Genomic DNA, 16,426 nt, shown 5'->3' with positions numbered 1-16,426 from the left:
CAGTCATTAAATTTAGAAAACAAGTGAAATAATTTACAAAATGACCACTTCCCATACATTAAAGAAAAAAATGCTTTGGTGGTATTTTTATCAGTAATTATGCACATTTCTAACTGTAGATGGATATTTAAGTATTTGTCCTCTAGTAAAGGCTAAATGTTAGGAAATGCCTAGAAACCAGACCCCCCAGTACAACAGAATTAATCATCAGTGATGGTTGAATTGACTGCTGCCCCACCGAGTTTTCCTTATGTGTAAGCTTTATGGTACAAGCTACTTAGAACCACGGAAGATAAATATCAGCTTTCTAAACTGATGTTCTAGAGATGAAATATATGCATTGACAACTATTTTCTGCAAATTTTTTCGAGTACCCCTAAGCAAGGTTAGAGTCAGGGAAGACAGTGGCCTTGCTTAGCTTTCATAATTACAGCTTTATAAATAGACTTTTAATTTGTGAAGGCCAGAAAATAAAGCACTGTATCTTCATACAGAAATAGAGGCTATTTTCCTATTTGTGGTAAGGTTTTTAAATCTTTGAAGTTCTGAGACTACTCTTGATTGTATATATGGTAACTGTACTTGTATTTTGGGTCAAGAAAACATATTCAGAAAGTTTGTTATCTACATGGTTAATAATAGTTCCATGATGGAAACAGCACTTTACTGAAAATGCTGCCTTAAAACATGTTGGAAACACCCTCTGAGGTTTCTTTATCCACATGGTAAATAGGTTCTGTTAAAAATAATGTGAGGCGCCCTCAGTATGTGCCAGGCACTGTGTTGCTAAGTGCTTTACCTACATTTAAGAAAAATTAAGCGGCTTTGAAAGTTGACGTCGTCGTATAGTTTTGTACTTGGAACATGAAATGTTTGGGTTAAAAATCTTCATGCAAATTCCTACAAACAAATTGAGTGTGGACGTGCAGTGGGTGGTTTTTAAGCTTAAATATCTCAGCTGGATTTAATTACCTTGAGGGATAAGGCTACATGATGGGCCAGTGGTTTACCAAATTATTTTTCATTTTCTGAATCTTGATGTCACTAAAGGTTAATGCATCCTCTCTTCTCTGCTAGAGACCTGAGTTAAAATCCATTTTAGAGCACACGTGTAAATGAACTTGTTGTCTTTCCTCCTTGGGGACACTTTGGTCATTTCGTGAGGCAGCCTTTCCATTTGGAATTGCCCGCAGCTTGCACCAGGCAGGGGGGCTCTCATAGCAGGGGCAGTTGCAAGTCAGCGTGAAAATGAACTGGCAGGCTTCAGAGGGCAGAGCTGGCCCAGGGCTTGTCACTCTTTGATTCCTCGATTCTGTCTTGGTTAACTTAAGGAAACTTATTTGTTGCTGACATTTCATTATAGCACATCACAGGACAAGTGATGTGTTTGTGGCTAAGCCGTTGCATTTTCCTCCTCATCTCAGGCCAGTTTGTATTTGGCAGCTGCAAAGCTTTCTGTGTGCACTGTCCACACTCTCCTAGGTGACTGCGTATACTGGGATAGATCTGCGATCAACATTTTTGATCACTGATCTTTCATGACTTCTATTACGTATTGATTGTTTTTGTATAAATGCTTGATTTTTTTAAGTAGTGTTATTAGTTATTGCCTTTATCTGTACAAATGAGGAATATTTAGACGTATAACCAAAGCAGGGAATAGTCATTGCGCATTAATTCCTTCAGGGAGCTTGGTAGGGCTCTTTTCCCTGAGTTCAGCTTGTAGTCAACTCTTCTCCATTACTATTGTTATTATTACTACTACTACTGGTACTATCATTATTATTATTAGTCTTTGTGTTTCTCTCTTCTTTTTTATCTCCCAAGGAATAGTACCTCTTCACTTTGTTTTTTCTTTAAGAAAAATATGTAAGGTCTTTACACATAGAAAGACATAAATAAAATTTTATGTACATGGATAAATGGGATTATATAATACATACTGTCTTTTTTTCCCTTTGCATTTCTCACTTTGGTTTCAAAGTGAATTATTCCAAATTCCCTGAGTCCCTCGTCTTGTCCATTTGTTGTAGGTATTTCTACACCATTTTTATTCATTCAATCCTTCTTGTCTTAAAATCTCCCAAATTGCACTTTATGCCAAGAGAATCTCCCTCTTCATAGTTTATCCTCTGTTCACCTTTCAAATCCCGTTGCTTCTATCAAACTGAGTCAGTCCAAGGAGAGGTGATGACTGCTGTTGTCTGCTTGTAACATTCATGTAAAAATGCATTTTCCTCTGTGTGTATGTGAATATGAGAAAGAGCTAGAGATGACTGTAAATACACTTGTAGACTTAGGCTAACCAAGCCTTGAGAATTATTAAAAAACTGATATAGTGTGCTTTTATTGAGTCTTAGTCATAAGAGGCTAAGTTTGACTAAAAGTTGATCTAAATCATTAGTATGTGGACTTCTTGTGAGGATATAAACATTATAATTATTTCAGTAGGAGGTCATTTTACTTGTGTCCATGGATAGGCAATGTGTGCGGGAATAAATAGTATGTACAGCTTTGCTGAGGTGCTTTAGATGCCTTCATGTTTACCGTGATTGTTTTCTTCAGCATTATCTGTCTCCAATGTTAAACCCTTCAAGAGCAGAACTAGGCCTGTCCACATTATACTGAAAGTCTGAAGTATGCTGATAAAGTTCTCATAAACTCTTTTGACAGTATCTTTTATTTTTATTTCTTAAAAATTTATTTATTTATTTATTTTTGGCTGTGTTGGGTTTTCGCTGCTGTGTGTGGGCTTTCTCTAGTTGTGGCGAGCGGGAGCTACTCTTCGTTGTGGTGCGCGGGCTTCTCACTGCGGTGGCTTCTCTTGTTGCAGAGCACGGGCTCTAGGGCACGTGGGCTTCAGTAGCTGTGGTGCGTGGGCTCAGTAGTTGTGGCTTGCGGGCTCTAGAGCCCAGGCTCGGTAGTTGTGGCGCATGGGCTTAGTTGCTCCACGGCATGTGGGATCTTCCCGGACCAGGGATCAAACCCGTGTCCCCTGCATTGGCAGGCGGATTCTTAACCACTGGACCACTGGGGAAGTCCCGACAGTGTCTTTTGAAAGATAGTCTTTCATATTTATAATATTACTAGATTATTTCATTGTCTTAATCTTTTTTTTTTTTTTTTTTGCCCTTTTCAGGTGTCTGCAGTCGAGTCTTTAGAGGGTCCCCTGCTGCAGGTGGAAGGACTGAGTGACCTTAGGCTGGAGCTTCACAGCAAGAAGATGAACCTCCACTTAGTTCTCATAGACGAGCTGCATCGGCACCTGTACATCAAATCCACTAGCCGAGTTGTGCAGCAGAACAAGGAAAAAGGCAGGATGAGGTTGGTTAAAGACGCTCTTTGCCACAGTGTCTTGTGGCCATGTAGAATTTTAAGGAATATTATTTGTTTCCCAGAATATTGTTATAGTTTATTTTACTTCTCTTTTTAACATACTGTCTCTGAAAATGTAAGATAGTTTTATTATACCAAGTACTCCACGTTCTGAAGGCTGACATTCAAAGTTTGTTCATTCCCTCACTGCACATTTCTTGTGGTCCTTTTATGTAAAGATACATAAGAAACATTTACTGTGGGTCTGTAACTGGATCAGAGAGACCTCTGGTATATTTCATAAGGAAGAGAAAAGAAATCCCTAAATTGGATAGTGAAGTCCGCCTAATTAAGAAATATAGGTGTATGAATATGAAGTTAGAAGACTCTTTGTTACTTAGGGCTGTATTCAGCTTTGGACAGTCCTCTTTCTGGAGTTGTTTAGGCAAGGTTTAGAGAGAGCATTTTTTTTTTTTATGCCTGGGCTCATTGTAGCACAGTCCTATGTTGAAGGGCCTGGGTGGAATCAGGACATTTATTAGGTTAGGAGAGACCTGGTAGGGAATAAGACCAGATGGTAAGACAGTAGAACGTTGGCGTTATTAGCATGTATCAGATAGCTGTGCACATCATATGTCCTTCCAACATTCCTTTAAAATAGCCATAAGATTCTTCAGAGGGCAGTTGAGCACTGTGTACTGTTGATACTTTTTCATCAGGCTATAGATGAGAGGAACACTGGAAGCAGTGCATGCTGGGAATGAAGTCTGTAAAGTCCTATTCTTTTCAAACCAGAATTTCCAACTTTGTGTGTGATGCTTCAGTTTAGTCAGAGACCCTTACAGAGAAAGAGAAGTTTCCATCTCTTTTCTGCAGATGGGCACTAGAAAAACTTAGGCACACAAATTGAGCTAAGGGTTATGTACCTTAGACTTAACTTCAGCACTGCGTCTGAATACAATCTTGTTGGAGAGTAAAGTGGTGGATGGGAGCTGTGCTAAGGAAATACTTTCCAGGGTGTCTGGTGGTAAATAGCAGATCTAAATAGATTTCTACCCATGCAAGGATTAAAAACAAACAAAATAACCCCACTCCCTTATAAGCCCAAGGGAAAAATACTTATTTTCCCTTATGCTATAGAATAAGCATTAGGGAAAAAGCATTAAGTTGAGGTCTCAAAGAAGAGCATTTATTTGAAGGAAAAGATTTATAAAGCAAAATAGGAAAAGTTTAGGAGACTTAAGCTCAAGTTTCTCAAAAGATGCAAGATGATGTAGTAGGTCAGATTTTTGCTCAAAATTATCACCCTTTCCCCTCCAGTTGAGTGGGAGGAGTGTATTTCCTTCTCTTTGATTTTTGGGCTCTTGCTTTTGCTGATTGTTAGCATGTAACATTAGGGGCTTGAAATTCGCTTGTGCCAGGGAGCATGCCCTGTCATGCCTCTGCCATTGCCATGATGGCGCTGGTCCCAGGAGGAGGAGGAGAGACATGTGGAATCGAGCCATGTTCAACTGAGCTGCCTGGCCTGAATCAGCCAGTCACAAAAATATGTGCTTATTGTTGAACATGACTGAGATTCTGTGGTTGTATGCAGCAAGCATATAGCTTCTATGAAATGATAATGGGGAGCTATATGAATGGGATTGGGAGAAATGCAAAAAGAACTAACTACAACAGGAACAAAATGTAAGGAAAATCCAAAATGATAATAGGGAAATTAAGTCTTTTTTAAAACATTAGAAGAATTAAATCAGTGATACAAGGGAAAACTTTTCTCATCGTGAAGAAGAAAAACGCAAGATGATAAAAGAAAGATAATGTGAAAGGTGGAGAATAGTGATCAAATTATTTTAGGCATTCTGCAGAATGACACTGGATGATAGTGTTATAGGTTTAATTGTGTCCCCTTAAAATTCATGCATTGAGGTCCTGACTCCCAGTACCTAACTGTGACTAAATTTGGAGATAGGGTCTTTCAATAGGTAAATAAGTTAAAATGAGGTCATTAGCATGCGCCCTAATTCAATATGACTGGTGTCCATATAAGAAGAGGAAATTTGGACACACGCTTCCAAAGAGGGAAGACCATGTGAAGACACAGTGATAAGACGGCTGTCTACAAACGTAGGAGAGAGGCCTCAGGAGAAACCAACTCTGCCAACATCTTGAGCCTCCAGAACTGTGAGAAAACAAATTCCTGTTGTTTAAGCTACCCAGTCTGTGGTACTTTGTCATGGCAGCCCTAGCAAACTAACACAGAGAGAAATAGTAGCAATAATTATAGTGTAAAGAAAGAAACTTAAACAGAAAAAAAAGACCTTGGTCTGCAAATCAAAAGGGTTCAAGGTAAAATTAGTGAAAAACTTACTCTTAGATATGATCATGAAGTTTTTTATGAATTTCAAAAACAAATACTGTAAGCACCAAGGAGAAAAATTATGTTACCTGCCCTGACAGATATAGTTATTTGCCCACCTGATATCCATTCTCCCCCTTTTTTTTTTTTTTTAAGATTTATTTAATTCCTTTCTTTCTTTCTTTCTCTTTTTTTTTTTTTTTTTTTTTTTTGCTGTGTCGGGTCTTAGTTGTGGCAAGCGTGATCTTTGTTGACGCAAGTGGGATCTTTCCTTGTGGTGTGGGTTCTTCGTTGCGGCACGCAGGCTTCTCTCTAGTTGTGGCACGTGGGTTTTCTGTCTCTAGTTTGCGGCACACAGGCTCTCTCGTTGAGGTGCACAAGCTCAGTAGTTGTGGCGTGCGGGCTTAGTTGCCCTGCGGCATGAGGGATTTTAGTTCCCCGACCAGGGATGGAACCTGCGTCCCCTGCATTGGAAGGCAGATTCTTTACCACTGGACCACCAGGGGAGTCTCTCTCCTTCATTTTTAGTGACAACTCTTGTTTTGTTCATGGTGGCCATATGTCCAGCTAAAAGGCTACATTTTCCATCCTCCTGTGTAGCTAAAGGTGATTCGTGAGACTTCTGCTTGCAAGCTGTTGAATCAGGACTCACAGGAAAATTCTTTAAAGGTGCCAGCTAAACTGGTATGGTCACTCTTTTACTCTTCACTTGCCTTCCTTTACTTTCTGTCGAGGGCATGGATTGATGCCATCGTCTTGGACACTAGTGACCTTGAGGATGAAAGCCAAATCGTAAACTTTTTAAAGACATGGGGCCTCCATTATGGCTCTGAATGGGTTTGTGTCTTTTATATGGGAAGAAGGAAATCCTTTTGTTTTACTCAGGCTACAGCTATTTGGGTCTTCTGTTTTATACAGTTAAAGTTAGTCCTGATAAACAGAAAGGAGTAAAAATCAGGCTCACTGGGATTTGCTAAACACGAAGTGCAAGAAGACAACAGAGCAAAGTCTACAAAGCGTTGAATGGGAAAGAATTGGGACCAAAGATTTCTATACCCAGCCAAGTGGACATAGGCAGCAGAGAGACAAAACAGATATAAGTTAACACAAAATGAAAAGCTAGTGTCCTTTTTCTGAGAAAAATACTCAAAAATGAACTATAAGATGTAAACCAAAATCAGCAACTTGAGAACAATAAAGTTGTAGGTGGCTTGAAACTGCTGCCAGGACTGACTGCACAGCATTAAATATGTAAATTTGGTTTAAAAAAATCACATGATGCAACTTTATTAGCATTAGGAAAAAATGGGAGAATATGTATGTGGGAGGCTTTCTAGGTCCACATCCTACAAAAATAGTACCATTTCATAAAAATACATGTAACAGGGTGTTGACTGGAACATTATGGGCAGAACAACAAAAATACACAAGCTCAATATTCAAGAGGACTATGGTTAAATGAATTATGGTGTATCCATGCTGTGTAATACTAGACATTAAAACGAATGAGAAAGATCTCTTAGTGCTGGTAGGAAAAGATTTCCAAGGTGTATTCTTGGGTTCAGAAAAGCCAGGTGAAAAACAGCATGTACATTATGAACCTATTTGTGTAAGGATTGAAAGAATATATACTTAAATATATATCCTTTATATATAGATGTAAAAATTTGTGTGTGTGTAGATGATTTCTTGGAAGGATAATGCTGAAAAACAGTGATAAAAGGAATTACCTATGGGAAATGGAAATGGGGTGGCAGGGAATAGAAAAGAAGGACTTATTTCATACCCTCTGCACTGGGAATGTATTCACCAGGAGCATGTATTATTACTTTAATAATAATAATAATACTATTGATAATACTTTTGAAGATTACTTTTAATGAAATGGCAAAATGTTTACTGTTAAAAGGAAAACATAGGGTTTAATATTCTATACAGGGTGATCCAAAGAATGTTGAAAAAGCATGTGTACATTTTTGTGTGTATGCATGAGTAGGTCTGTGTGTGTGTGTGTGTGTGTGTGTGTGTGTGTGTGTGTGTAGGGATGGACAACCTCCTTTCTGTTAAATGTTTTGAAAGACATTATACTATAATTATATTAGTAGATTATTTTCATTTTCTTTATATTTTCAAAAAAACATTTAATACCTTTATAAGCAGATAAAATTGATAAATTATTTTAAAAACGGTTAATCCTTTTACTTGTTGCATGCATCCTCGTTTAATACTTGATTTGATCTTGCTTCCTTGGACACTCTAGCTTGTGGAGGAGAAAATTTCAGACCCATGGATTTTGGTGACCATATTTATATCTAGGTGTTTAAAGGGTGTCCTTCATCCCATTGTATTTCTTGCTCCCTAACTAATTTTTTCTTTTTATGTATGTCTGTTTTCTTTTTGTTATCTTTCAGTGCTTCCCCCCGCCCTCCTGCTTTGCTTAGGTTTTAGCTTCACTTTATTTTGTATTGCATGTCTTCACTCTTGGTTTATCATTTGAGACCATGACTGTTTTTGACTTTTCTACCCTCTGAATCATTATTCTTTCTGTACGTTCAGGCAGATCTTAGAACTACAGAGAATTACTGTGCCAGACATTCCTGATTCATTATTCTGTTACATTTTCTTACGAAGGGCATATTATCTTTGACCGGTACTTCTCAGCTGAGTTTGATTTGACAAACTCTTATGAGCACTTGCTCTTTGACAGGTCCTGTGCCAGCTGTTGGGATTATAGGGTGAATATATTAGTTATTAGATTTACAACTTAAAGTTCAACTCACCTCTGTTAAGTTTCAGTTTGACAATAAAGTCAACCAAATGACCTGCTGCTGTGAATTTTGGACATAGTTGGACATATTTATTATTAAGTGAAGGAACAGAAATAAGTTCTAATTAAAATGCAAATATTTAATAAGCTGTCAGTGCTTCTAACCCTTCTTAAAAAAAAAAAAAGACTTCATGGCTTGAAATACTGAAATCAGACACATTTTGAAGTAGATCCTTACTAGTTGGATGAGTGTTGAATGGCCAGAAAGTCCTAGGAGTTACGGTGGTAGGGGGTTGTTGTTTTTGGTATGGTTAAATTTGCTTTATAGTTTTCCTGCCTGCCACCGTGTGGTTATTAAATAGCAAACCACTCAATTACAAGATACAATTACTGATTTTGGGGGGGCTATCTTATACTGGGAAGGATTTTATGTGCATCACCTGTCTTTTTCAAGTCGGCTATGAATGATTCTGAATGGATTTAAAATAAAAATTTGTAATCATAGGTCTTGAAGAAGAAAAATAATTTCTATCAGTATTTCTTTGAAATAAAGCTGTTCAGAGGATTCATACTAATTAGAAACTAAAAGAACAATCTAATTTTTTTATTGTGGTAACATTGGTTTATACATTGTATTGAATATAAGTTTCACGTGTGCAACATTATCTTTTGACTTCTCTATACGCTACAGCCTACAGCGTGCTCACCACCAAACAGTTATTATCCATCACCCTTCAGTTGACCCACTCTATGTCTTCTGCCCTCCTCCCATTCCTCTTCCCCCTGGTAACCACAACTCTGTTCTCTGTATCACTGTTATTTGTTTTGTTCTGGTTTGCTCATTTATTTTGTTTGTATTTGGTTTTTATATTCCATACATGAGTGAAATCCTAGAGTTGTCTTTTTTTGTTTTATTTATTTCACTTATCCTAATGCCCTCAATGTCCATCCATGCTGTTGCAAATGAGGAAGATTTCATATTTTTTATGGCTGAGTAGTATTCCATTGTGTGTGTGTGGGGGGGGGCGTGTGTGTATGTATCACATCTTCTTTATCTATTTATCTGTTGACGGGCACTGAGGTTGTTTCCGTATCTTGACCACTGTAAATAGTGCTGCTATGAACATAGGATGCATATATCTTTTCGAATTAGTGTTTTTGTATTCTTTGGATAAATACTCAGAAGTGGAGTAGCTGGGTCATATGGTAATTCTAGTTTTAATTTTTCCAGGAATCTCCATACTTCTTTCTGTAGTGGCTGCACCAATTTACATTCCCACTAACAGTGTATGAGGGTTCCCTTTTTTCCACATTTTCTCCAACATTTGTTATTTCTTTCCTTTTAAGAACAATCTAGTTTTGATTTTATTTTTTTGTTCTCAAAAATACTTCCTCTGAGAGATTCAAAACCCTTTGAAGGTATTAATTAATACTTCTCAACTTTATTTCTGATGTATGTATTTCTTTATTTCAACTTTTCTCTCTTCTGAAATGGAAACTAAGGTATGTGATATTCTATAGTAGCAGGTACCTTTCTGTTGAGTTTCACATCTGAGGTAACTGCATGAGTGGGTGTGCCCCCTGTCCCTTGAACTCTTAAGACTAAGTCCTTCCATAAAAGAACAAGAGAAAAACCAGAAGTCTTTTCCAGAGTTACTTGCCTTTGGGTTAGTGTTCACAAAGGAGAAAATTGAAGCCCAAGGGAAAATTTTAGAAAGAGAAAAGAGTCTATGCAAATAGTTTTATAGTAAATTGACTTTCTAAGAGTTTATTGATGGAGTTTGAGGGCCCTTCTGGCTCTGATAATAAAGTCAGCAGGTTATGTTTTTTCAAAGTTAAAATGGCAAGCCATTTATCACCCTATATTTAACTGAAATACATGTTTAGGTTAAAACTGAGAAAATGATTGTAGGTTTTAATCTAAAGTGAATCATGTGCACATCTGTATTTATAGAAGTGTGTATTATACTTACAGATATACATAGCACTGTGCACACAAATCTGTACTAACTGCTGCCTCATTTACAGCCTTGGCGGGCAGTTTTCCAGCTATGTACCTGAATTTCCTGCTAATGGATACCTTCATTTATTAATGCTTTAAAAATAATTCCTCCACTTCTGTTATGGATATATTTATTAAATTTATCAAATATTTTTTCTATCATGTGAAATTGAAATTAACTTCTTCCTAATTACTCAGTAACAGCACTATAAACATCGGTGGTTATCCTCTGTCTCTTTGGGCATGTGTATCCAGAGGCTGGGGAGGTGTGTAGAGCTAGTTTTCCAACTGTGAGTAAAATGCAGGTAGAAGGAGAGGTAGCTGAGGAGAAAAATGAGAATACAACAGTAGTCAGTATAGAAAAGATGAATGGACAAATCTGATCAAATTGATTTTATGATTAGACTATTATAGCCGATCAGTGGATTTGAAGGCTCTTCTGGGTTTTCTTAAGATAGTGTAGGCAAATAGGAACTTACAGCTTTATACTGGAGGAGGAGAGTCACTGGAACTATGTCAGTTCAAATCCTGGTAAATGCTATTTCTGTTACTTTTATGTCTCATTCCTCACTTGAGGTTTCGCGTTAGTCTGCAAATGATTCCAACACTTGGAAATGCGTGAAGTTGTGTATAGCTCAGATCTTACTCATACTTGGATCCTCAGCGCTGAGCGAAGTGCCAAGCACATAACAGATGCTGAGACTTGTTTGAGTAATGATTCCCCCTTCCCTGTAATAAGTGAAAAGGGAGAAGCTAATGACTGCCATAGTTAACCTCCGGGCCTAGGACAGTGGCTGTAAACATTGTTAACACTAGATAAAAATAATACCTTGAAAGATAATTTTGCCTTTTCACCTAAAGTTTGTTTTTCAAAGTTTTCTGAAACGTGTTTATTATTATTATTTTTATTAGCTTAGAAATATACATGTACCTTGCACGTGGGTTTCAAAGGAGTGGTGGGAGGGAGATGGGGATATATCACTGTGGGGGTCAGTGTTCAAATTTCCACACATTTTTTTTCTCCCATCTGGGGGAAGGTTTCTTGAAGGTGTAGTCTTGTTCCTGCTCCCCTCTGTCTGCCCTCCCTTTACAGCCCACTTTGAGAATGCTTCCGTGGTAGCCACTCTTACTGGTGATGTTATTGGGACTGGAAGGAGGTGAGAACTATGGCTTTGACCTGTCTATCCTTGGAACATGAGTTAGAGAAGCTTTTCTGTTGGAGATGCAGTGTGATTGGATGATTCAGTTTCTTCAGGGTAGGGCACAGGTGTTATTTGCCTTGGCACTGCCTACATCCTTGGACTTAACAGATGCCTGTAAACGGGAATTATCTTGAAAATTTGTTCTTTACAGTCTTTGTGTCATTTAAAATTAATGTGTTTATTTTGGAGACTCCAAAGTTAATTATTAAGATGAGTTGCTAGGCCTTTTTGGAAAAGGTGAAATAGGTAATGAAATATTGAATTAGCCTGTTTGCGATTCCTTAAATCATCTTTTGTAAACCCGATTCTCAACTTGATGAAATTTATGAATGTTTTTTTTTTTGAAAGGAAACTAAGTGCAGTGAACTCCCAGTATATGTCAAAAAAAAAAAAAAAAAAAGGTCCAGCTTGAAAAACACAAGTTAATCTAGGCTTAACTACTTAAACTTTCATTCAGTTATCATGATAAGGTGTTATTTGATCTTTCTTTGCTGATAAATTAATTTTAATATAGAAACAAAGGGGGTACTGAAGTTATGTGGCAGAATTTGGTTATAAGGTGGTCATCCAGATGATCAGAATATACTTAAACTATTTTTTTTAACCTAGTATTGCAATAAAAAGATGAAAATGTAAATATTGATATTTGGAATCCTTCAAATACATTTTTATTCCCCTGTCTGTGACCACCACTTTACTTGAAATAGACTTGAGATATTTGAAGTCAGAGTATAAAGAGGGTTCATGACAGAAGGAAAGCAATTAAGGATGGGCATGTCGTGGGACTTAAGTTGATTTTGGAGAAAGTGCTAAGTAACTACTGCTACTTTCCCCCTTCAGCTCCCTCGTGAAAGATACTTCTCCTGTTCCTCTGCTTGATGTTACAAACGTTCCTACTCCTCGAAAATTCCTCGATACCTCTCAGTATTCTACTCCTGGAAGCTCAAGTGGTAAGTATTTAATTCTTCAGCCACTCAACTTCTTTTTGGTGGGCTGCGGTTCCTGGGCCCAGGCCTGGGGAAGCCTGTGGGGCCAGGGTGGGGAGGGCCTGAGGTTACTGCCTTGGAGCCTGTGATCAGCCCTTTGATGCCCTCAGAGGGAAGAAGATAGAAGATGATTGGTTGGGCCTATTGCATTATCAGTTTTAAAAACTGGCAGCTGAAGCTGGCCTGTCTGCTGACTCCAGCTGTGTTTTGTGTGACCAGCACTGCTTGTTTTTCTGAAGTTGAATTTGCATGCTTTTTGGTGGAGCATATGCTTTTTGTTTTGATGTTTTGCTATAACTTCTGTTGATCCTGTTAGCTTTTACCCAGCTGCTGCACATAGTACATTCCTTGTCTGGTCTGTGAGAGCTTTTGAGTGTGTGACCCCTGCCCTCTATCTTGATTCCTTATATCTTCCAGTGGCCTCTCCACGTCTACATGCGCCTGCATGTGTGTGTGTGCATATGCGGACACACAATGCGCTTTGAGGACATATCCACAAACTATTCTTGTTTCTTCCTGCGCAACCTAATATTGTGTTGAATAAGACAAATGAGAGCCATTTTTGCCTATATTTAAAGTTGGGAGAGGGAAGGTGTACTTTGAATATGGATGCAAAGATTTAAGGGAATTCTTCTGGAGTGGCTCAGACCTGCCCCGTCAGAAGGTTCAGCTCAGCTGGATTCAGACCTTCTGGGCATCTGCAAACACCTGCCCTGCTGTTGCAGCTTTGGGCTAGGGAGAAGGTGACTGGATGTTTTTTGTGGGCTGTCCCACAGTTGCCTTTGTGTGACGGCTAAAGTTCTCAGTGCCTTTTAAAGAAAATAGTAATATTGATTATCATTGGCTTTTCAGATAAAACTTAGTTCTTACTAGTTCTATAGTCATATAGAGCTTGAAATGGTGAAGAGGTAGAAAAATCATTTGGATTCAGTCAATGTGTTTTGTGCAACTAACTGAAAGTGTTTCTTTTGAGAGCCTAACAATATATTGTTGCTGGGGCATATTTAATTACTTTATAAAATATAATTTAATTAAAATTTAGGGTTATTTAGGCTTGGAATCTTGAAGATTATTGCTTTTACTGTAGGAAAAGTATAGGAATTGCTTTATAATAAATTTTTCTATTAGTTACTATTTTTTTTTTTTTTCTAAAACTCAAACACTTATTTTTATTATGACACTTTACAAAGGTTTGTACTCAAGCTTCTTCCTGGAATTAACAGGTTTTGTTTTCTCCCCCTTTCTGGTGTAATATTGCTGTTCTTTGAATTTTGACACTGCTTTGACCTGTTATAGAGTGTGGAATTATGAAATAGAAAATGCATTTATACTTTTGGTTTGTATTTTACCTCTACCTTTTGTGGAAATTACCAATTGTTAGATCTTTGTGTTTTTATAATGTGAATTATTGCTTAGCCTGGTTATATCAATTTACATAAATGTTGCTGAGTCAATGGCCAAGTGAAATAAAAATTTTAATTGTTCATGAAGAGATGATGGGTCAGGCATTTTGAAAATGAAAAATATAAATACCAAATAAGCGGAAGAAAATGCCAGTGTTGGCAAACTTTAGTAGAAACTAATTTTGCAACATCTATTATTTTTAATAAGACAGCTCTTCCTCTTTACACACTTTTCCTGTCAGGCCCTGTAGATAGCCTTTATCACTGAGTGGAGTTCATAGTGACACTTTGACTTCAGCAGTCTGTCCCTTTGTTCTTGGGAATGACTCTGGAAGAACTGGGTGTTAGATGAGTGGAGCTTGGGACCATTATGGAGATGGCTTGTAGATATGTGCACAAACCTTTCTTTTTAGAAAAGCTCATTTCCTTGACTGTTTGGAAGACTGTCGATCTCTTGATTTTTCTGGGAGGTGACTGAAAAAGAAGGTAATTAAATTATTATTGATTAAAGTCAATAGTAGCAGTAGTTAAGATGTGTTTAGTACCGTCTATCTGTGAAACAGTAGAAATAAGTGCTTTACATGAATTAACTCATTCAGTCCTTCAGCGATATTATGAGAGGCACTATTAGCCCCATTTTACAGATAAGAAAACCAAGACTAAGGGTGGTTAATAATGGGTTTAAGTTGACACAGCTGACAAATAGTAGTGCTGTGATTTCAAATCAGGAGCTGGGTTCCAGAGTATGCTCAGTTTTTTTTCCTGAAAATAAGGTATTATGGGACTTCCCTGGCGTTCCAGTGGTTAATACTCCACCTTCCCTGGTCGGGGAGCTAAGATCCCACATGCCTCGTGGCCAAAAAACCAAAACATAAAACAGAAGCAATATTGTAACAAATTCAATGAAGACTTTAAAAATGGTCCACATCAAAAAAAATCTTAAAAAAAAAAACAACAACAACCAAAAACTAGGTATTAGTTTTCTATTGCTGCCGCAACAAATTACAACATACATTGATCATGTTACGGTTGAAGTCCGTAAGAAGTCCAACATGGGTCTCATTGGGCTAAAATGAAGGCTGTGGGCAGGGCTATGTTCCTACCAGAGGTTCTACAGGAGAATCCATTTCCTTGCCTTTTCCTGCTCCTAGAGGCTCTTGCTTTCCTTGACTTGACTCCCTTCCTCCATCTTCAAAACCAGGGATGGTGGGTCACATCTTTCTCAGGTCACATCCTTCCCACCTCACATCTCTCTGACCCACTCTTCTGCTTCCTTCTTCCTCTCTTATGGGCCCATGTGATTAAATTGATTCCCACCTGGATAATCCAAGATCCTTTCCACATCTCAAGGTCCTTAACCTTAATCACACGTGCAAAGTCTCCTTTGCCATGTAAAGCAGCATATTCAGAGACTCTGGGTATTAGGACATGGATATCTTTCAGGGACCATTATTCTGCTTGTCACACTCTGCACTACCTATCTTCTGACTTAAGTTATTTTTAGGAGCCAATGTATACAAATTTGACTTTCTTGAAATTATGTGTGAAGTCTTTGCAGTTCTAGTTTTTAGGACTATATTAATCTGGGTCACATTATTAAAGGGGATTGTATAAATGAGGAAGATGTAAATTATGTAGAGAACTGCATAAACTGTTACTAAGTAAATATAAAAGTGTGGGGTTGAAGAAATATACTATAATAAAGGACAGAAATTTTGTCTTATTCTTAATAATGAACAGTAAGTCCCGGGAGTCTATTTGTGAAGTGCTCTGCAAGTCAGCCTAGAAAGTAATAGTCATTTTCAGCAGGGAATTTAACATAGGCTCTTAAAGCTCCTCTCTCATCTTGTGAAATAGTAGGATTGAGGGTGTAATCCATTAGAACTGACATTTTTATGGAGGAAGTTGCAATAGGGAATCCCTGGGGAGAATGGATCTCCCATCGGGGTGCCATAAATTAAAGTTAGAGGTGATTCCTGAAAACTTTCAGATTATTATTAATTAAATGAGAATTTTGATGGCTTGTGAATGAGTCGTTTTTCAGATGTCTTATTTAGAGGTAGAGTTGTGAGTGACTTTTCTATGAGAGGTGTTTTTTTTTTTTTTTAATTTATTTTTGGCTGCGTTGGGTCTTGATTGCTGCACGCGGGCTTTCTCTAGTTGTGGCGAGTGGGGGCTACTCTTCGTTGCGCACGGGCTTCTCATTGCGGTGGCTTCTCTTGTTGCGGAGCACGGGCTTCAGTAGTTGTGGCACATGGGCTTAGTTGCTCCGCGGCATGTGGGATCTTCCTGGACCAGGGCTCGAACCCATGTCCCCTGCATTGGCAGGCGGATTCTTAATCACTGGGCCACCAGGGAAGTCCCTGAGAGGTGTTCTTATCATAGTTTACATGTT

The 16,426-nt window shown here is 38.0% G+C and overlaps 1 protein-coding gene across 1 annotated transcript in view; it reads left to right on the top strand.

Annotated features, from left to right (window-relative positions):
* The window catches only part of EXOC4 (exocyst complex component 4), an 824,798-nt gene that overhangs the window by 55,646 nt on the left and 752,726 nt on the right, over window positions 1–16,426 (top strand). Inside the window, exons 4-5 of the mRNA XM_007177140.2 lie at window positions 3,140–3,324; window positions 12,483–12,592. Coding sequence (XP_007177202.2) covers window positions 3,140–3,324; window positions 12,483–12,592 — 295 coding nt within the window. The remainder of the gene's footprint in view (window positions 1–3,139; window positions 3,325–12,482; window positions 12,593–16,426) is intronic.

This window comes from Balaenoptera acutorostrata, chromosome 7 (assembly GCF_949987535.1).
Source record: "Balaenoptera acutorostrata chromosome 7, mBalAcu1.1, whole genome shotgun sequence".
NCBI lineage: Eukaryota > Metazoa > Chordata > Mammalia > Artiodactyla > Balaenopteridae > Balaenoptera > Balaenoptera acutorostrata.
Note: the sequence above shows the minus strand (reverse complement) of the source record. Positions and strands in the feature narration are given on the sequence as shown.